The sequence below is a fragment of the Salvelinus alpinus genome, chromosome 2 (genome assembly GCF_045679555.1).
Source record: "Salvelinus alpinus chromosome 2, SLU_Salpinus.1, whole genome shotgun sequence".
NCBI classification, from domain to species: Eukaryota; Metazoa; Chordata; class Actinopteri; order Salmoniformes; family Salmonidae; genus Salvelinus; species Salvelinus alpinus.
In genome coordinates this window covers 64,484,450-64,506,533 of record NC_092087.1, presented here as the reverse complement: position 1 = coordinate 64,506,533, position 22,084 = coordinate 64,484,450, and the positions used below count along the sequence as shown (strand labels likewise).

The 22,084-nt window shown below is 43.2% G+C and overlaps 2 protein-coding genes across 9 annotated transcripts; one reads left to right on the top strand and one right to left on the bottom strand.

The window, feature by feature from the left end:
- Window positions 1-588: 588 nt before the first annotated feature.
- gemin6 (gem (nuclear organelle) associated protein 6) lies at window positions 589-2,207 on the bottom strand. The gene is made up of 2 exons (XM_071388131.1): window positions 1,915-2,207; window positions 589-1,572 (listed from the first exon to the last, which is right to left on the bottom strand). The coding sequence occupies exons 1-2, from the start codon at window positions 2,040-2,042 to the stop codon at window positions 1,185-1,187; spliced, it is 516 nt and encodes a 171-aa protein (XP_071244232.1). The 5' UTR covers window positions 2,043-2,207; the 3' UTR covers window positions 589-1,184.
- Window positions 2,208-2,351: 144 nt separating this feature from the next.
- Window positions 2,352-20,679, top strand: LOC139566763 (serine/arginine-rich splicing factor 7-like). Of its 8 annotated transcripts, none has more exons than XM_071388067.1 (9): window positions 2,352-2,446; window positions 5,367-5,547; window positions 5,898-6,074; window positions 10,138-10,206; window positions 12,671-12,742; window positions 12,868-12,921; window positions 19,784-19,828; window positions 20,265-20,300; window positions 20,403-20,679. In XM_071388067.1, exons 1-9 carry the CDS (start codon window positions 2,419-2,421, stop codon window positions 20,455-20,457), a joined length of 717 nt encoding a protein of 238 aa, XP_071244168.1. In that variant the 5' UTR covers window positions 2,352-2,418; the 3' UTR covers window positions 20,458-20,679. The 8 variants fall into 8 exon arrangements, with proteins under 8 accessions (XP_071244168.1, XP_071244194.1, XP_071244210.1 ...); XM_071388059.1 differs by lacking the exon at window positions 2,352-2,446 and adding an exon at window positions 3,442-3,508; XM_071388093.1 differs by lacking the exon at window positions 20,265-20,300.
- Window positions 20,680-22,084: the final 1,405 nt, after the last annotated feature.

Genomic DNA, 22,084 nt, shown 5'->3' with positions numbered 1-22,084 from the left:
TGATAAACATTAGATGGCCGGGCATTGTTTTTGCATAAAAGAATTTGCTTTTTCAATGTAATTTAATTTTCTGCCAGCCAAATAACATTGCACTTCTTTTGTCATCTGATGAAAATGAAGCTATTTTCTGCTGAATGTGTTGCGGTAATGTATTTTCTGTGAAGAAAAACTGTAGTTGCACATCCCTGATCACTCTATTGATGCAAACTTTTAATATAAAATGCGACCCCTGTCAATACCCACCTGGACTCACCTGCTTCCGCTTTCTTCCATTGTGCTATTTACAAACAAACCCGTGACTAGGTCAACTGTTCTGGGGAACTAAGGTAAGCGTCATAATGTAAAATAATGTAACAGGGGTCAAATGAAAAAACGTGATCTGCTTTATCTCTTAACATTTTGCACAAGATGACTGCAGGTATTTACTTAAAAAGTAGCTACAAGTATTAAAATGTATTGAAAAAAAAAACATCCTGTGGCTTTTTCCAAATACACCGGTGTACAGTATACCGCCCAAGCCTAATTATCGGAGATTTATTCAAGTTTTATCAAGTAAAATGATTTAGGATTAAAGATTCATAACATACATTTTCTAGGCACAGGTATTTTATTGGTCTTTTTTTATAGATATTTAAGTGTAGCGGGACAGATGAAACTATTGGTTTGTAAGTAACAGTGCACGTTTAATTACAAAAGTGCATTACAAAATTACAAAAAAGGTATCTTTAGAACCAAAACTTCACATTTCTAAATGTTGCCAACTGTTTGCTTTGTGATAGCAATGTCCATTGTTGAATATGATTATAGTAACATTTGAACCATCAACAATCCAAAGCATTTTAAGTGTCTCTCAGTTCATCCCAACAGTCTAGAGTGGCTTTCCCTCCTCCTCTCCTCGACCTTCACTTATCTAAAAACGTGGGATAGGTGAAAGACACATGGCCAAGACCCAATTCCCAGTCCATTTTTTCCCCCACATAGAGGCAGATGAAGGAGACGAGACCATTTTAGACTATTGACATCAACTATGAGCCGGTTTCCCTGACACAGATTAAGCTTAGTCCTGAACTAAAAAGCTATTTCAATGGAGATTAAGAAAATAGACAATGTATTTTATTCCAGGACTCGGCTGAGCCTGATCTGTGTTTGGGAAACTATCCCTATACGTCAAAGTGAATCCTTCATCAGGAGTTGGCAGGCTGATCTGGAGTTGAATCAGGGTTGCTCTCCACCAGGCTCTGCACTCGGGCCAGGATGATCTCGTTGGAGCTGCTACAGTCTTCCGCTCCGTAGGGGGCGCTCACTGTCAGCACGTTGGCCACGCACAGCATCTCGCCCTTCTCTTCCACGGGGATGCGGTTCTTTTCCAGCCACAGGCGGAGGCTCTCTTTCCTGTGCTTCACTTCTTCCGGGCCAAGGGCGTGGGCTCCTGGGGGTGTGAAAATGACCCTCAGCCGCCCCGACGTTTCTTCATTGCCCTCCTGGAGGACCTCTACTTCCTGCACTGCATGGCCTGTCACAACTCGGACCGTCGGCGTGCCTCCTTTCTCCTGGAAGGTCACTAGGACTATACTGGGGGAGGGAAAATAGGTAATGCATTGAGTGTCAACTCAGCCGATATACACCCCTTTCAAAGCAACAATCCTGGTATTGTCTATGACTGAGTCACATCAAAAATATCACACTGTAGCTAGGGATAGCAGTTACGAAGTAGGATGCTCAAACTTAGGTCTCATAACAGAGTGGTGTCGTCACTCGTCACTGTTGTAGCTAGGTACCACACTATATAAGTGGGAGAAAAAACTGACAAATCAGTGCATTGGTGTATTATTTTCATATGATAGTTTAAGCTATCCATCAACAAATTGTGCACATGGCCATTGGGGAAGAGTACTGGGAAGGTGACGAAGTTACCTGGCAGATACTGGATCAACGGTAAAAACCCAACCATGATGTTGTTGTTTCTCGTGCGCTGTCACTTTGACCTCTTTGTTGACATATTTACACCACTCCAGTGGCTTCAGTTGACGCCACGTGTCCATTACTATTTCAATATACTGACCGAGAATAAGCTACACTGGGTTTTAATCTCCAAATCATGTGATTGAGCTGGCTGCTGGATTGAGCCTGTGATTAAATTTGTCCGACGGTCAAATGTGTCGTAGAAAACAGTGATACAATTCCAAAGGTTCCAGCCCGAAGAATTAAGTACCTCGTTACACATTACTAACCTCTTCACCAACCTAATACTCTACTGTGTGATTCATGGTATGTACTATGGTATGAAATCTTAGTAATTTAGCAATTTATTGCATTGCACGAGTACATTTAGTGACCCGTCATGTCTCTGACAGTCCTCTCAGGAGAATCAGTTTGACACACGCATGCGCAGGTTGATTGTAAAGCGGGCCTTGAATCATGTCAAGACACGGTCGAAACGGAGGAGGTAAACTAAATAGCAAAACAGATTTTAACTTCACAAAAAGATAATCTAACGCATGTTCAATAGTAGACAAAATACAGTATTCGTGAAGATAATCGCATGCTTAGTTAACTATCTAACGTTAGCTACATTAGGCGTAACGTTACTTAGCTTTCCTAGCTCTTGCCCTAAACAAGCACACCCGATTCTCTAATCAATGGCTTGATTATGTAGCTATTTTTCTATCAAAATGTTTTAAAGGGGCAATCTGCAGTTGCTACATCCATTTGTGGACGTATAAATGAATGAAATGTGCCCATTGTTTGTTGAAGAATTGAATGGTGCAATATGCGGAAATCTCTCCGCCATTTCCTGGTTGCTAAAATTCTAATAGTTTGCGACAAAACAAACAGTCGTTGTGTAGAGAATCATTGTACCATTTAACCCGCCGTGAAATATATTTTCCATAACAAAAAGTTACATATTGCAGCTTAAATGCCTCATGACCTTAGTTCAACTGTTGTACCCCATCTGAACCCAAAATATAAGTATGTTTTACTCCAATGTTTACAAACAATGTAAATGTTAACACATACTAGCTATAAAGCCTCAAAACAAGGTTAAAACTATAATTTTGATATCATAGGATGGTCATTCCTTATATCCATTGCTCTATGAATTTGAGATGGGTTACATTTCTACAGCCCCACCCCTCAGCTTTTTAACAAAACGGGCGGGGAAAGCTTTCTTATTAATGCCATACATTTGTTTGGAAAATTTCCTCTCGCAAGCCAGAATGTTGAATTACTTACATTCCTACAGACAACCTGTAACGTGAGACAATATATTCACAGGAAAGTATACTTACATTAACTTTTCAAGGCGCCGGTGGTGCGTTCAGATTTTTCACCTGAAGCATGCGCAGAACCATGTAAACGCATGCACGAGCTCGGCAAGTATGCATACTTCAAGTGATAGAAATCTGAACGCACTACCAGCGCTTTGAAAAGTTTGTGTTTATACTTCCTGTCGATATGTCTCACATTCCTACCTGCAAAAGGACCAACCACATGGACAACCGGGAAAGTGAGTAAAAATATCATTTTATCTGTGTCATAGCCGGCCGTGACCAGGAGACCCATGAGGCGGCGCACAATTGTCCCAGCGTCATCCGGGTTAGGGGAGGGTTTGGCCGGCCTGGATTTCCTTGTCCCATCGCGCTCTAGTGACTCCTTGTTGAGGAACCAGGTGCCTGCAAGCTGACTTCGGTCGTCAGTTAGACGGTGTTTTCTCCAACACATTGGTGTGGCTGGCTTCCGGGTTAAGCGAGCAGAGAAGCAGTGCGGCTTGCCAGGGTTGTGTTTCGGAAGACGCATGGCTCTCAACCTTCGCCTCTCCGGAGTCCGCAGGGGAGTTGCAATGATGGGACAAGACTGTAACTACCAATTGGATATCATGAAAAAGGGGGTAAAAGTACAAAAAACAAAAATATTATTTTATTCAACATTCTAGCTTGTAGAGGTCAGGAGAGGAAACTTTCCTGATCCAAATGCCAATTTCTGCCTGACGTAGAAATCAATGCAATTCAACTTTGGGTCTTTAGGCTAAACTGCTGATTGCGGCTTTAAATATATCAGTAGTGATTTAGTAGACAAGTTGAATTAGGTGTGCTAGCTCTGGAATAGATCAATAACATGTAACATCTGTGGTCCACAAGACGTTTGAGAACCACTGATAACGTTAGTGTAGCTAAAGAGTCTATGGGTTAAGGTGCTAAACTCTTACTACTTTTGTAGAGGGCAGCTCATGAGTCAGAAATGGTCCGCAAAATTGGACCTTATTTGCAGTTTAATTAGGCTAAGTAACAAAAATAAACAAAATCCTCACCTCACTAGCCGTTCTACCTTCTGTCTTAGTTGATGTGTTGACTCGTTCACCACAGCCAAACATAGCTACGCTTGATGAATACACCATGCCTCTGTAACGTTAGTTGGTGTCATAAAGAATTCAATGGTTATGTATGACATATGTTAGGGGATGGATTACATCTAAATTCAAAGAGCAAATTACACGTTCACTTGGCAACTAATGCAAATCAAACATGGCCCTAGGCCTAATCATAACCCTATAAACCTTTTGTCTTATCATAAAGAAAGGGAAAGGGGGATACCTAGTCAGTTGTAAGTGAAAGTATTCTGAAAGTATTCAACTGAAATGTGTCTTCCGCATTTAACCCAATCCCTCTGAATCAGACAGGTAGCAGATTGTAGAAATTGATAAATTACTAGATGTTACACAATTTAGTAGCAAGGTATGGAGATAAGGTTGATCCTTTGCCTAATTTATCACATTTTCAGGCTTCAAATATTTGCTCTAGTGTGATTTAGGTGATACGTAATTGTATTTTATTTATTTATTTAACCAGGTAGGCAAGTTGAGAACAAGTTCTCATTTACAATTGCGGCCTGGCCAAGATAAAGCAAAGCAGTTCGACACATACAACAACACAGAGTTACACATGGAGTAAAAACAAACATACAGTCAATAATACAGTAGAAAAATAAGTCTATATACAATGTGAGCAAATTAGGTGAGATAAGGGGGGTAAAGGAGGTCATTGCAGTAAATCACTACATACAGCTCATTGTCATGTGGAAAAGTACACAATATTATATTCATATGAATGACACTAGTAATTTATAATTTTATTTAGACCATAGCATGAGGAACTGCTATGCTAACCCTATGCTAATTAATCACTGACCTCAATACATATGGGATGCCTTGAGAGGGCTGCATTTCAATGTGATTTTTACATTTGTGCAGTTACTTCCAGCAACCCTTTTGATACTGAGCTTAGGGGAGTGGGAAATCAAAGGCCTCTCAGAACAGAAGTCAGCGAGTTGCAGCAGTGGTGGCACCTCTTTCTGTTTTTCCTTTGCAGACTCTAAGATTTACGTCGGTAACCTGGGCACTGGTGCAGGGAAAGGAGAGCTAGAGCGGGCGTTCGGGTATTACGGACCTTTAAGAACGGTGTGGATCGCTAGGAACCCCCCGGGCTTTGCCTTTGTGGAGTTTGAAGACACCCGGGATGCAGAAGATGCGGTCCGAGGCCTTGACGGCAAGTAAGTGGTACCTCAAGACTTCAGACTTTGCCCCCAAGTTTAGCCTACTTTCCAAGACCTAAAAGCTGAACGGGCTCAAAGGGCACTTGTGTTGTTGACGTTTGCCAATCAATAATGTAATTTGCTCTTTGCAAATATTGAAGGATTTTATTGGTTTAGGGACATCTATCAGTAGAAGGTAAGCAGGTAGCTGGTATTATCTTGTTACTCATTTGCTACTATCCAGATCATACACTTAAGGTATGTTCCTAAATGCTTGTTACACTTTAGATGGGTTTCCTTAAGTCCTCTTTTTAAAGTGAACTATGCCATTGTGCAATTTGCTGACTGTCGAACTGACTGTTTTTCAGGTTGATTTCTGGATCTCGAGTTCGAGTTGAATTATCTACAGGGATGCCGCGGCGATCTCGGTACGAGCGTGCGCCCACCAACCGGCCCTTTGACTCCAACGACAAGTGCTATGAGTGTGGTGAGCGGGGGCACTATGCCTACGACTGCCACCGCTACGGTCGACGCAGGAGGACCAGGTAAAGCCTCCTTAACCAATGCATCAGATTTAGCTTGTTTTGGTCTTTTCTTATTTTGATAGTTGTGGCTTATTTTCCATTGTCTTGATTTTTCAGTGTCTTATGTAGATAAAAAAAATTAAGATGATTATTATACTATCATACAACCTGTTGTTGCAACTTTTGTCTCTCCGTCTGTCACTTAATCCCTTTTAAAATATGGAAATACTTCTGAAATGTTATGTGGGTTTTTTTTGTTAACAACTCACCTGGTCAAAACATTTCAGGTTTCGTCGTTTGATTCAGAGTGTCACGATCCTTAACGATTTCATGAGGCATCTAGCAAATTCCACACTTTCGATCCTATGACCATGGGGTTGATCGATCAGCCAGACCTCCCCTTCTCAAGCAACTGCCACTTCTAGCTGCACCTTAAAGATTTCATAGAGGGCTGACAATTCACCAGATGATTTGGTTATCAATTTGAGCCTGGGGTTTTGTAAAGAGGACAACCAGGTAGACCATGGTCCCGTCTAGACAAATCGCCTTGCATCTATCAAGTCTCAATCAAGCGATTTGGCTGTCAATACAATCATCATCGTTAGAAATCGAAGAACACGACTAGATGCAGAGGTCGGCTGATAGATACTTCTAGAACGCCTAGATCTGCTCGAACCTTGGTCCAAAGTGGGTCAACCGGGCAAACTCGCAAGGTTTATTTCAAGTACCAATTAATGTGTTTTTATCTCCAATGTATGACTTGACAATAACATTCCTCTCTTCCACTCTTTACTAGAGAACTGAAAGGCCTGCTTTAAGCAGGATACGTTAGCTCCATGAACAGCTATGTCTATATTAGAGGTCGACCGATTATGATTTTTCAACGCCGATACCGATTATTGGAGGACCAAAAAAAGCCGATACCGATTAATCGGCCAATTTTTATATATACAATTGAAGTCGGAAGTTTACATACACCTTAGCCAAATACATTTAAACTCAGTTTTTCACAATTCCTGACATCCTAGTAAAATCCTAGTAAAAATTCCCTGTCTTAGGTCAGTTAGGATCACCACTTTATTTTAAGAATGTGAAATGTCAGAATAATAGTAGAGAGAATGATTTATTTCAGCTTTTATTTCTTTCATCACATTCCCAGTGGGTCAGAAGTTTACATACACTCAATTAGTATTTGGTAGCATTGCCTTTAAATTGTTTAACTTCGGTCAAACGTTTTGGGTAGCCTTCTACAAGCTTCCCACAATCAGTTGGGTGAATGTTGGCCCATTCCTCATGACAGAGCTGCTGTAACTGAGTCAGGTTTGTAGGCCTCTTGCTCGCACACGCTTTTTCAGTTCTGCCCACAAATTTTCTATGGGATTGAGGTCGGGGCTTTGTGATGGCCGCTCTAATAACTTGACTTTGTTGTCCTTAAGCCATTTTGCCACAACTTTGCAAGTATGCTTGGGGTCATTGTCCATTTGGAAGACCCATTTGCGACCAAGCTTTAACTTCCTGACTGATGTCTTGAGATGTTGCTTCAATATATCCACATAATTTCCCATCCTCATGATGCCCTCTATTTTGTGAAGTGCACCAGTCCCTTCTGCAGCAAAGCACCCCACAACATGATGCTGCCACCCCCGTGCTTCACGGTTGGGATGGTGTTCTTCGGCTTGCAAGCCTCCCCCTTTTTCCTCCAAACATAACAATGTTCATTATGGCCAAACAGTTCTATTTTTGTTTCATCAGACCAGAGGACATTTCTCCAAAAAGTACGATCTTTGTCCCCATGTGCAGTTGCAAACCGTAGTCTGGCTTTTTTATGGCGGTTTTTGGAGCAGTGGCTTCTTCCTTGCTGAGAGGCCTTTCAGGTTATGTCGATATAGAACTCGTTTCACTGTGGATATAGATACTTTTGTACCCGTTTCCTCCAGCATCGTCACAAGGTCCTTTGCTGTTGTTCTGGGATTGATTTGCACATTTCGCACCAAAATACGTTAATCTCTAGGAAATAGAACGTGTCTCCTTCCTGACCGGTATGACTGCTGCGTGGTCCCATGGTGTTTATACTTGCATACTATTGTTTGTACTGATGAATGTGGTACCTTCAGGTGTTTGGAGGTCAATTGTTTTTCTTCTGAGGTCTTGGCTGATTCCTTTTAGATTTTCCCATGATGTCAAGCAACGAGGCACTGAGTTTGAATGTAGGCCTTGAAATATTGACCCACTGGAATTGTGATACAGTGAATAATAAGTTAAATAATCTGCCTGTAAACAATTGTTGGCAAAATTACTTGTCATGCACAAAGTAGATGTCCTAACCGACTTGCCAAAACTATAGTTTGTTAACAAGAAATTTGTGGAGTGGTTGAAAAACAAGTTTTAATGACTCCAACCTAAGTGTATGTAAACTTCAGACTTCAACTGTATATATGTAATAATGACAATTACAACAATACTGAATGAACAATGAACACTTTTATTTGAACTTAATATAATACATAAATAAAATCAATTGTCTCAAATAAATAATGAAACATGTACAATTTGGTTTAAATAATGCAAAAACAATGTTGGAGAAGAAAGTAAAAGTGCAATATGTGCCATGTAAAAAAGCTAACGTTTAAGTTCCTTGCTCAGAACATGAGAACATATGAAAGCTGGTGGTTCCTTTTAACAGGAGTCTTCAATATTCCCAGTTAAGAAGTTTTAGGTTGTAGTTATTATAGGAATTATAGGACTATTTCACTATACCATTTGTATTTCATATACATTTGACTATTGGATGTTCTTATAGGCACTTTAGTATTGCCAGCCTAATCTCGGGAGTTGATAGGCTTGAAGTCATAAACAGCGCTGTGCCTCAAGCATTGCTAAGAGCTGCTGGCAAACGCAGTAAAGTGCTGTTTGAATGAATGCTTACGAGCCTACTGCTGCCTGCCACTGCTAAGTCAGACTGCTTTATCAAATCATATACTGAATTATTATATAATAAACACACAGAAATACGAGCCTTTGGTCATTAATATGGTCAAATCCGGAAACGTTCATTTTGAAAACAAAAGTTTATTCTTTCAGTGAAATACGCAACCATTCTGTATTTTATCGAACGGGTGGCAACCCTAAGTCTAAATATTGCTGTTATATTGCTCAACCTTCTATGTAATAATTATGTACAATTCTGGCAAATTAATTACGGTCTTTACACAGTTCGCAACGAGCCAGGCGGCCCAAACTGCTGCATATACCCTGACTCTGCTTGCACTGAACGCAAGAGAAGTGACACAGTTTCCCTAGTTAATATTGCCTGCTAACATGAATTTCTTTTAACTACATATGCAGGTTAAAAAAATATATACTTGTGTATTGATTTTAAGAAAGGCATTGATGTTTATGGTTAGGTACATTTGTGCAAAGTAAGTGCTTTTTCCGCGAATGCGCTTTTGTTAAATCATCACCCATTTGGCGAAGTTGAAGTAGGCTGTGATTCGATGATAAATTAGCAGGCACGCATTGATTATATGCAACGCAAAACAAGCTAGTTAACCTAGTAAGATCATCAACCATGTGTAGTTAACTAGTGATTATGTGAAGATTGATTGTTTTTTTAATAAGAAGTTTAATGCTAGCTAGCAACTTACCTTGGCTCCTTGCAGCCACAAGGTCCTTTTTATGCTGCACTCGCGTAACAGGTGGTCAGCCTGCCACGCAGTCTCCTCGTGGATTGCAATGTAATCGGCCATAATCGGCGTCCCAAAATTGCAGATTAACGATTGTTGTGAAAAATTGAAATCGGCCCTAATTAATCGGCCATGCCGATTAATCGGTCGACCTCTAGTCTATATAGTGACTCCTACTACCAGTACCATTGCACGTGTAATGCTAAATCTAATGTAATCCCCCTCTTTTTGTGTGTTGATTTGAGCCAGTGTCAGAGCATCAGTGGGCTTAGGGTGATTGTTGTTGTCAGAGGCCAGGTCAGAATTAAAGACAGACTGAGGCAGTGTTATGTGGGGCTTCGCGGGGCCTGCTCTGAACTGTCCATCTTTCCCTCCCCACCCCTCGTTTGGATGTGGTTTAGGTCCCGGTCTCACTCCAGGTCCGGTGGGAGGAGGTACTCTCGCTCTCGCAGCCGGGGCCGTGGCAGGAGGTGAGCATTCTAATGCACATTTTTCTCGTTCCAAAGGCTCTGTTGTCCAACTTCCTCGGAAAAGGGTCACATCAATCATCGATGGAGTTCCTCAGGGGTCTATTCTTGGACCTCTTTTTTTCATAACACATATAATGAAATAAAAATGATTGTACAGTACATTCAGAAAGTATTCAGACCCCTTGACTTTTTACACATTTTGTTACTTACAGCCTTATTCTAAAATGTATTAAATTGTTTCCCCCCTCATCAATATCTCATTTACATAAGTATTCATACCCTTTACTCAGTACTTTGTTGAAGCACCTTTGGCAGCGATTACAGCTTTGAGTCTTCTTGGGTATTACGCTACAAGCTCGGCAAACCTGTATTTGGGGAGTTTCTCCCATTTTCTCTACAGTTTCTCCCATTTTCTCTATTTTCTCTACAGGCATCACTGCACAGCTATTTTCAGGTCTCCAGATATGTTCGATCGAGTTTAAGTCAGGGCTCTGGCTGGGCCACTCAAGGACATTCAGAGACTCGTCCCGAAGCCACTCCTGCATTGTCTTGGCTGTGGGCTTAGGGTCGTTGTCCTGTTGGAAGGTGAACCTTCGCCCCAGTCTTAAGATCCTGAGCGCTCTGGAGCAGGTTTTTTTCAAGGATCTCTCCGTTCATCTTTGCCTCAATCCTTACTAGTGTCCCTGCCGCTGAAAAACATCTGCACAGCATGATGCTGTCGCCACCATGCTTCCCCCGTAGGGATGAAGGCCTCATTGGTGGAGTGCTGCAGAGATGGTTGTCCTTCTGGAAGGTTCTCCCATCTCCAAAGAGGAACTTTGGAGCTTTGTCAGAGTGACCATTTGGTTCTTGGTCACCTCCCTGACCACAGCCCTTCTCTCCCGATTGCTCAGTTTGGCCGGGCGGCCAGCTCTAGGAAGAGTATTTGTGGTTCCAAACCTCTTTTCATTTAAGAATGATGGAGGCCACTGTGTTCTTGGGGACCTTAAATGCTGCGGAAATGTTTTGGTACCCCTCCCCAGATCTGTACCTCGACACAATCCTGTCTTGGAGCTCTACGGACAATTCCTTTGATCTCATGGCTTTGTTTTTGCTCTGACATGCACAGTCAACTGTGGGACCTTTATTTAGACAGGTGTCTGCCTTTCCAAATCATGTTCAATCAATTGAGTTTACCACAGATGGACTCCAATCAAGTTGTAGAAACATCTCAAGCACGATCAATGGAAACATGATGCACCTGAGCTCAATTTCGCGTCTCATAGCAAAGGGTCTGAATACTTATGTAAATAAGGTATTTAAAAGAAATTAATGCCAACATTTCAACAAATCTGTTTTTGCTTTATCATTATGGGGTATTGTGTGTAGATGTTGTTGATGTTTAATCCATTTTAGAATAAGGCTGTAACGAAACAAAATGTGGAAAAATGGAAGGGGTCTGAATAATTTCTGAATATACTGAGTGTATAAAACATTAGGAACACCTTCCTAGTATTCAGCAGCACCCCCTTTTGCCCTTAGAACAGCCCCAATTTGTCGGTGCATGGACTCTACAAGGTGTCAAGTGTTCCACAGGGATGGTGGCCCATGTTGATTCTAATGCTTCCCACAGTTGTGTCAAGTTCTCTGGATGTCCTTTGGGTGCTGGACCATTCTTGATACACACGGGAAACTTGAGCATAAAAAAACCAGCAGCATTGCAGTTCTTGATACACTCAAACCGGTGCGCCTGGCACCTACTACCATACCCCGTTCAAAGGCACTTACATCTTTTGTCTTGCCCAATCAATCAAATGTATTTATAAAGCCCTTTTTACATCAGCAGATGTCACAAAGTGCTATACAGAAACCCAGCCTAAAACCCCAAACAGCAAGCAATGCCGATGTAGAAGCACGGTGGCTAGGAAAAACTCCCTATTCACCCTATGAATGGCACACATACACAACCCATGTCTCAAGTCCTTCTTTAACCTGTCTCTTCCCCTTCATCTACACTGATTTAACAAGTGACATCAATAAGGGATCATAGCTTTCACCTGGTCAGTCTATGTCAGGGTTCTCTAGCCCTGTTCCTGGAGAGCTACCTTTCTGTAGGTTTTTGCTCCAACCCCAGTTGTAACTAACCTGATTCAGCTGATCAATCAGCTAATTATTAGAATCAGGTGTGCTAGATTAGGGTTGGAGGGAAAACCTACAGGATGGTAGTTCTCCAGGAACACGGTTTGGAGAGCTCTGGTCTGTCATGGAAAGAACAGGTGTTCCTAATGTTTTGTGCACTCAGTGTAGATTAAATTGTCATTACACTGTTATGCTGTACACAACTCCATATACTGCATGCATACATACATTCACCACAGATACATATACAGATTTGTATGATAGAGTAGTTGATCAGGAATGGCAGTGCAGAGTTTACCGGGTCTGAATGTATGTTAGCTAACAGCTTTTGATATTTATGTTCTAGATCAAGATCCTTCTCTCCACGCCGCTCTCGTTCTCCTAGAAGATCTAGAGCCCTTACCCCCAAGAGATCAAGGTAAATTGTAGAAAAATTGACTTGCTTGCATTATTTAAAGATCCCACATTGTGTAAAACAATAACATTGTTCACTTATTTAGTAAATGATGGGTGTTGATGCTTTCCCCCCTAATTTATTTTTAGATCTCGATCAAAGTCCAGATCAAGGTCTAGGTCACTTTCTCATGCAAAGACCAGGTGAGAAATATAACTGTTTCAATGCTCTGATCAGCATTGCATTGCTATTGTCAACAATGCAGCTACATAAGTTGAGTAATTAACACTTAATGCAACAGTTTGTGTCAATCCCCAAAGATTGTCACTACTGCAACAAAATACAATTTTGTGTTGGTATTGACAGTTTCGGGTATTACAATTTACATTTACATTTAAGTCATTTAGCAGACGCTCTTATCCAGAGCGACTTACAAATTGGTGCATTCACCTTATGATATCCAGTGGAACAACCACTTTACAATAGTGCATCTAACTCTTTTAAGGGGGAGGGGGGGGTTAGGAGGATTACTTTATCCTATCCTAGGTATTCCTTAAAGAGGTGGGGTTTCAATTGTCTCCGGAAGGTGGTGATTGACTCCGCTGACCTGGCGTCGTGAGGGAGTTTGTTCCACCATTGGGGTGCCAGAGCAGCGAACAGTTTTGACTGGGCTGAGCGGGAACTGTACTTCCTCAGAGGTAGGGAGGCGAGCAGGCCAGAGGTGGATGAACGCAGTGCCCTTGTTTGGGTGTAGGGCCTGATCAGAGCCTGAAGGTACGGAGGTGCCGTTCCCCTCACAGCTCCGTAGGCAAGCACCATGGTCTTGTAGCGGATGCGAGCTTCAACTGGAAGCCAGTGGAGAGAGCGGAGGAGCGGGGTGACGTGAGAGAACTTGGGAAGGTTGAACACCAGACGGGCTGCGGCGTTCTGGATGAGTTGTAGGGGTTTAATGGCACAGGCAGGGAGCCCAGCCAACAGCGAGTTGCAGTAATCCAGACGGGAGATGACAAGTGCCTGGATTAGGACCTGCGCCGCTTCCTGTGTGAGGCAGGGTCGTACTCTGCGAATGTTGTAGAGCATGAACCTACAGGAACGGGTCACCGCCTTGATGTGAGTTGAGAACGACAGGGTGTTGTCCAGGATCACGCCAAGGTTCTTAGCGCTCTGGGAGGAGGACACAATGGAGTTGTCAACCGTGATGGCGAGATCATGGAACGGGCAGTCCTTCCCCGGGAGGAAGAGCAGCTCCGTCTTGCCGAGGTTCAGCTTGAGGTGGTGATCCGTCATCCACACTGATATGTCTGCCAGACATGCAGAGATGCGATTCGCCACCTGGTTATCAGAGGGGGGAAAGGAGAAGATTAATTGTGTGTCGTCTGCATAGCAATGATAGGAGAGGCCATGTGAGGATATGACAGAGCCAAGTGACTTGGTGTATAGCGAGAATAGGAGAGGGCCTAGAACAGAGCCCTGGGGGACACCAGTGGTGAGAGCACGTGGTGCGGAGACAGATTCTCGCCATGCCACCTGGTAGGAGCGACCTGTCAGGTAGGACGCAATCCAAGCGTGGGCCGCGCCGGAGATGCCCAGCTCGGAGAGGGTGGAGAGGAGGATCTGATGGTTCACAGTATCAAAGGCAGCCGATAGGTCTAGAAGGATGAGAGCAGAGGAGAGAGAGTTAGCTTTAGCAGTGCGGAGCGCCTCCGTGACACAGAGAAGAGCAGTCTCAGTTGAATGACTAGTCTTGAAACCTGACTGATTTGGATCAAGAAGGTCATTCTGAGAGAGATAGCAGGAGAGCTGGCCAAGGACGGCACGTTCAATAGTTTTGGAGAGAAAAGAAAGAAGGGATACTGGTCTGTAGTTGTTGACATCGGAGGGATCGAGTGTAGGTTTTTTCAGAAGGGGTGCAACTCTCGCTCTCTTGAAGACGGAAGGGACGTAGCCAGCGGTCAAGGATGAGTTGATGAGCGAGGTGAGGTAAGGGAGAAGGTCTCCGGAAATGGTCTGGAGAAGAGAGGAGGGGATAGGGTCAAGCGGGCAGGTTGTTGGGCGGCCGGCCGTCACAAGACGCGAGATTTCATCTGGAGAGAGAGGGGAGAAAGAGGTCAAAGCACAGGGTAGGGCAGTGTGAGCAGAACCAGCGGTGTCGTTTGACTTAGCAAACGAGGATCGGATGTCGTCGACCTTCTTTTCAAAATGGTTGACGAAGTCATCCGCAGAGAGGGAGGAGGGGGAGGAGGGGGAGGAGGATTCAGGAGGGAGGAGAAGGTGGCAAAGAGCTTCCTAGGGTTAGAGGCAGATGCTTGGAATTTAGAGTGGTAGAAAGTGGCTTTAGCAGCAGAGACAGAAGAGGAGAATGTAGAGAGGAGGGAGTGAAAGGATGCCAGGTCCGCAGGGAGGCGAGTTTTCCTCCATTTCCGCTCGGCTGCCCGGAGCCCTGTTCTGTGAGCTCGCAGTGAGTCGTCGAGCCACGGAGCAGGAGGGGAGGACCGAGCCGGCCTGGAGGATAGGGGACATAGAGAGTCAAAGGATGCAGAAAGGGAGGAGAGGAGGGTTGAGGAGGCAGAATCAGGAGATAGGTTGGAGAAGGTTTGAGCAGAGGGAAGAGATGATAGGATGGAAGAGGAGAGAGTAGCGGGGGAGAGAGAGCGAAGGTTGGGACGGCGCGATACCATCCGAGTAGGGGCAGTGTGGGAAGTGTTGGATGAGAGCGAGAGGGAAAAGGATACAAGGTAGTGGTCGGAGACTTGGAGGGGAGTTGCAGTGAGATTAGTGGAAGAACAGCATCTAGTAAAGATGAGGTCAAGCGTATTGCCTGCCTTGTGAGTAGGGGGGGAAGGTGAGAGGGTGAGGTCAAAAGAGGAGAGGAGTGGAAAGAAGGAGGCAGAGAGGAATGAGTCAAAGGTAGACGTGGGGAGGTTAAAGTCACCCAGAACTGTGAGAGGTGAGCCATCCTCAGGAAAGGAACTTATCAGGGCGTCAAGCTCATTGATGAACTCTCCAAGGGAACCTGGAGGGCGATAAATGATAAGGATGTTAAGCTTGAAAGGGCTGGTAACTGTGACAGCATGGAATTCAAAGGAGGCGATAGACAGATGGGTCAGGGGAGAAAGAGAGAATGTCCACTTGGGAGAGATGAGGATCCCAGTGCCACCGCCCCGCTGACCAGAAGCTCTCGGGGTGTGCGAGAACACGTGGGCAGACGAGGCGAGAGCAGTAGGAGTAGCAGTGTTGTCAGTGGTAATCCATGTTTCCGTCAGTGCCAAGAAGTCGAGGGACTGGAGGGACGCATAGGCTGAGATGAACTCTGCCTTGTTGGCCGCAGATCGGCAGTTCCAGAGGCTGCCGGAGACCTGGAACTCCACGTGGGTCGTGCGCGCTGGAACCACCAGGTTAGAATGGCAGCGGCCACGCGGTGTGAAGCGTTTGTATGGTCTGTGCAGAGAGGAGAGAAGAGGGATAGACAGACACATAGTTGACAGGCTACAGAAGAGGCTACGCTAATGCAAAGGAGATTAGAATGACAAGTGGACTACACGTCTCGAATGTTGAGGAAGTTAAGCTTACGTTGCAAAAATAAAATAAAATCTTATTGACTAAAATGATATAGTACTGCTGGCGGTGAAGTAGGCTGGCTAGCAGTGGCTGCGTTGTTGACTTTGTTTGAACGTGTAGCTGGCTAGGTAACCTCTAACTGGCTAGGTAACCTCGACAATTTCTCAAAACTACACAATTATCTTGGATACAAGGACAGCAAAGACAACTATGTAGCTAGCTAACACTACGCTAATCAAGTCGTTCCGTTGTAATGTAAGTTGTAATGTGAGTTTCTACAGTGCTGCTATTCGGTAGAAGTTGGCTAGCTAGCAGTGTTAGCTAGCAGTGTTGACTATGTAGGAGACGGCAGCGCAGCGCGGCGGACGAAAATAGCTGGCTAGTTAACCGAATAATTACTCTAACCAACTCTAAGCTACACAATTATCTTAGATACAAAGATAGCAAAGACAACTATGTAGCCAGCTAACACTACACTAATCAAGTCGTTCCGTTGTAATGTAATCGTTTCTCCAGTGCTGCTATGCTGCTATTCGGTGGCTAGCTGGCTAGCTAGCAGTGTTGACTACGTTACGTTACGAAAATAGCTGGCTAGTTAACCGAATAATTACTCTAACCAACTCTAAGCTACACAATTATCTTAGATACAAAGATAGCAAAGACAACTATGTAGCCAGCTAACACTACACTAATCAAGTCGTTCCGTTGTAATGTAATCGTTTCTCCAGTGCTGCTATGCTGCTATTCGGTGGCTAGCTGGCTAGCTAGCAGTGTTGACTACGTTACGTTACGTTCGGACGAAAATAGCTGGCTAGCGAACCTCAATAACTACACAAATATCTTTGATACAAAGACGGCTATGTAGCTAGCTAAGATCAAACAAATCAAACCGTTGTACTGTAATGAAAATGAAAATGGTAAAACTACCTGTGGAGCGAAGCGGAATTGCGACTGCACGCTCCAAACCGGAAGAACAGATTTAGACATTTGATTTAGACATTTGACATTTGATTTAGACATTTGTCCCCTTGATATATTACATCACTGACTTAAGAGACTAAAGCAGGTTCCTCATTCCATGGAGGGCATAGTGTCTGCGGGTTTTCCCTTTAGATGAAGAGAGAGACAACCAGGTGAGGAGAGTTACTACGTTGAACAAAAATATAAACATAACAAGTGTTGGTCCCATGTTTCATGAGCTGAAATAAAAGATCCCAGAAATGTTCCACAAAAAGTTTCTCTCAAATTTAGTGCACAGATTTGTGTACATCCCTGTTAGTGAGCATTTCTCTTTTGCCTAGATAATCCATCCACCTGACAGGTGTGGCATATCAAGAACCTGATTAAACAGCATGATCATTACACGGGTGCACTTTGTGCTGTGGATAATAAAAGTCCACTAAAATGTGCAGTTTTGTCACACAACACAATTCCACCGATGTCTCAAGTTTCGAGGGAGCATGTTGACTGCAGGAATGTTCAGCAGAGCTGTTCCCAGAGAATTAAATGTTAATTTCTTTACCGTAAGCCTCCTCAATGTAATTTTAGAGAATTTGGCAGTAGGTCCAACCGGCCTCGCAACCGCAGACCACGTGTAACCACGCCAGCCCAGGACCTCCACATCTAGCTTCTTCACCTGCGAGATTGTCTGAGATGAGCCACCAGGACAGCTGATGAAACTGTGGGTTTGCACAACCAAAGAAAGTCTGCACATATTCTCAGAAACCGTCTCAGGGAAGGCAATCTGTGTGCTCGCCTTCCTCACCAGGGTCTTGACCCGACTGCAGTTTGGCGTCGTAACCAACTTCAATGGGCAAATGCTCACCTTCAAAGGCCACTGGCACGCTGGAGAGGTGTGCTCTTCAAGGATGAATCCTGATTTTTAACTGTACCAGGCAGATGGCAGACAGCCTCGTGTGGATCGAGTGGTTTGCTGATTGTGAACAGAGTGCCCCATGGTAGCGTTGGGGTTATGGTATGGGCATGCATGAGCTACGGACAAAGGGACACAATTGCATTTTATTGTGATAAATTATAATTTTTTCACAATTGGCAATTTGGATAACCAGAGATACCGTGACGAGATCCTGAGGCCCATTGTCGTGCCATCCATCCGCCACCATTACCTCATGTTTCAGTATAATAATGCACGGCCCCATGTTTGGGATGCTCTGGATCAACGTGTACGACAGCGTGTTCCAGTTCCCACCAATATCCAGAAACTTTGCACAGCCATTGAAGAGGAGTGGGACAACATTCCACAGGCCACTTTTTTTTTGGTTTGTTGAAGATATGTGACCAACTGATGCATACCGTATCTGTATTCCCATGTGAAATCCATAGATTAGGGCCTAATGAATTTATATCAATTGGCTGATTTCTTTATATGAACTGTAACGCAGTAAAATCTTTGACATTTTTGCATATTGATTTATATTTTTATTTTGTGTAATTAGTGACCTAATTTCATCAATCAACTACAAGGGAAGAGCAAAAACCCGCAGGCCCTCGGCCCTCCGTAGAATGAGTTGAAGTGAGGCCTAAAGCCTTGTTCACACTGCAGGCCTTAATGCTCAAATCAGTTTTGTAATGGTGACTGTTCAAACAGCAAGTTACAAGTGACCAAATCGTACTTGCCCTTTTGTGCTGTCTGTGCCCAATAATGTTTCTACCATGTTGTGTGCTGCTGCCATGTTGTGTGCTGCTGCCATGTTGTCATGTTGTGTTGCTACCATGCTATGTTGTTGTCTTAGGTCTCTCTTTATGTAGTGATGTGTGTTCTGTCCTATATATTGTTTAATTCCCAGGCCTTTTGGTAGGCCGCCATTGTAAACAAAAATGTGTTCTTTACTGACTTGCCTAGTTAAATAAAAATACATGTGTGTGTTCAGATAGCAGTCATTTGCTGACATGGCTACACTAGTTGTCATAGTAATGATGGGTGTGTGTGCAGTGGTGTAGGCTGATTGGTGGTGGTGCTCGTGCTTCCTATTACTCAGAAGTTTTGTAGCAATCCTAAGGTGACAGCAATGCCTGCCATGGACTTTTACCCAGTTGCTTTGTATGTTCAAAATCATAGTGTAAGAACACTTTTAAAGCCTCAGGATAAGATGATCCAACTTTCCAAGCTAGTTCTTTTTGGCTAGCCGCAGCAGTCAACTAGCTAGCTAGGTAGCTGTTTAGGTTTGTAGTACATTCACTAATTTGTTTATAAGCAATTAACAAGCTAGCTAGCTACAACGTCACGTTCTTGTCAAACTCAACAAAGTATCTTGAGGGAAAATAAATCTGATTTGACTGTTCAGACAAGTCGCATTGCCAGCAATCAGATTGAAGGTGGTTTGCAATGGTGGCTTGAAATATCAGATTCCATGTAGCTTTTGAATGTTCAGACTGCAGGAAAAGTAACAGAAGTGATCTTAACCCATTGGTGGAGATAAAAACAACAATGACCAACAAGAAAAAGGGACACTAGAATATGAATGCCTTGTATGTTTACTTCTTCAGGTCTGGTTCTGTGGGCAGATCCAAGTCTGGTTCCCCCACGAGGAGGTATGCAGAAGTCTTGAGTCTGACCCCAATTTTCTTTCCACCATTCTGCTCTCTATACGAGCTGTGGAACAGTTTGACAAATGCATGATAAGCAGCAAAACGAGACAACGAAAATGTTGTCCGTGCGGGAGGGCAATCGTTATGCATGGTTACAGTTAACGGTGTAGATGCATGATGGTTCATTAAGTCAGGCTACTTAAGCATTACATGTGAAAGGTAGACTCTGCAATAGATCAACAACAATTACATTCACATCTTTAATTCAATATGTGAAAAATGTATTAAGAGGTTATTTGAATTGTGTTCTTTAAATTCATTTTGCATGACGAACTTATATTAAATGCATGGTCTTTAAATACTTTGCTTGCTACAAATTGCCGCTGTCGAAGTCTGGTAAGAATGACCTCTAAAATGAAAATTCTATTTTAAATCCCAGCTGTTCAAAATCTAAAGCTTCACCTCAAAAACTAAGGTGCGTTTTTCTTCCCAGCTGAGGTAATGACTTTAATGTGGGGTTAATGCACAGCAAATAAATGAAGAGGGGAAAGCTAACTTCTGTTTTTCTCTCTTTCAGCCACTCTACCTCGAGGAGTCCTCGTCGAAATGGCAGCTCGGAGAGGGACGACTGAACTTGGGACGTTTTTGTTTCTTTATGTTAGCATCTCTAGTGACTAAGTTCTTTGTAAACCCATTGTATTGTATCATTTGAACATATGTGGTGTTGTTAATTTCCTTCTGAGGCATATTACTGACGGTTCAAGAAGAAGCAATGGGGACCCAGTTTGGAATGCTTTTTTGTGTTTTGTGTTTTAGAAATAGTTGTTGGTTAATAAAGTATATTTGATTTAAAATGGTTGTGATACTGTTTTGGTGCTGTGTTGTCCATCTGGGCACAGTTGGTCTTTATATAGCACAACTAAATGAAATGGTTGATAAATTAAATGTTTTGAATTGAGGGGTACCTATAGAGGGCAATGTTGCACTTGCGAAATGTGCTCTTTGAATTTTGAACTCAGGATCAGAGCACACTGCTCTTGTCTTATCCTTGATACCAAATAGCTACTACTACTACTTTAAGCTCTTGCCTCTACAAATCGTAGGTTAATATTTTATTTCAGACATGTGACCTACTTGTGTACTTATGTACTGACATGTATGTGTAACTGATAGATGCACACCAGTGCCGTTTAAGATGAGGTAGGACCAATTGTTTTCATGAGCATGGCCTTATTTCTATTACAGCGTATTGGATAACTCATTCATATTCCATTCACCCAGTCCAATGTAACAGTGACAGGTTTAGGCTATTAGATGATACTCAAATTTTCCTTATGACCATCATGATGTTGCTACAACCTAGCCTATGAATGAAATTTTACAACGTAGGTGCACACAGGTCGAGAAACAAATTTAAGGTGACGTACAGGGACACATGGACAGACAGTGACATCCAATAGCGCCTTGCACACTTGCCTGCATCTAGCTGACACATTGCCTTCGGATAGTATGCAGACCCCTTGACTTTGCCACATTTTGTTACGCTATAGCCTTATTCTAAAATTGATTAAATGAATAAAATTCCTCAGCAATCTATGCACAATACCACATAATGACAAAATAAAAAACAGAATTACCTTATTTACATAAGTATTCAGACCCAAGGTCATCCTTGAGATGTTTCTACAACTTGATCGGAGTCCACCTGTGGTAAACTCAATTGATTGGACATGATTTGGAAAGGCACACACCTGTTTATATAAGGTCCCACAGTTGACAGTGCATGTTAGAGAAGAAACCAAGCCATGAGGTCAAAGGAATTGTACGTAGAGCTCCGAGACAGGCTTGTGTCGAGGCACAGATCTGGGGAAGGGTACCAAAAAACTTCTGCAGCATTGAAGGTCCCCAAGAACACAGTGGCCTCCATCCTTCTTAAATGCAAGAAGTTTGGAACCACCAAGACTCTTCCTAGAGATGGCCCCCCCAGCCAAACTGAGCAATCGGGGGAGAAGGGCCTTGGTCAGGCAGGTGACCAAGAACCCTATGGTCAATCTGACAGTGCTCTAGAGTTCCTTGTCATGTTGTATTCCTTATTGCGTCTATGTGCTCTCCTCCTCTCACGTCTTCCCTTCCCTTGTGGACATCAATGCACAACATATTAGCTGTATGTGACCAGGTGAAAAAACCTTATCAGGTCAAACACAGCCTACATCGTTGTCACCATATTAGGTAAAGTAATGTCATTGTCAGCATAGCTAA

Coding starts and splice junctions, on each gene's coding strand:
- LOC139566763 (XM_071388059.1), top strand. CDS start 3,457: ATGTCTCACATTCCTACCTGCAAAAGGACCAACCACATGGACAACCGG. Junction 3,509..5,366: donor CCACATGGACAACCGGGAAA/GTGAGTAAAAAT, acceptor TTTCCTTTGCAG/ACTCTAAGATTTACGTCGGT. Junction 6,075..10,137: donor GGTCGACGCAGGAGGACCAG/GTAAAGCCTCCT, acceptor GATGTGGTTTAG/GTCCCGGTCTCACTCCAGGT.
- gemin6 (XM_071388131.1), bottom strand. CDS start 2,042: ATGGACACGTGGCGTCAACTGAAGCCACTGGAGTGGTGTAAATATGTC. Junction 1,573..1,914: donor GTTGATCCAGTATCTGCCAG/GTAACTTCGTCA, acceptor TCCCTCCCCCAG/TATAGTCCTAGTGACCTTCC.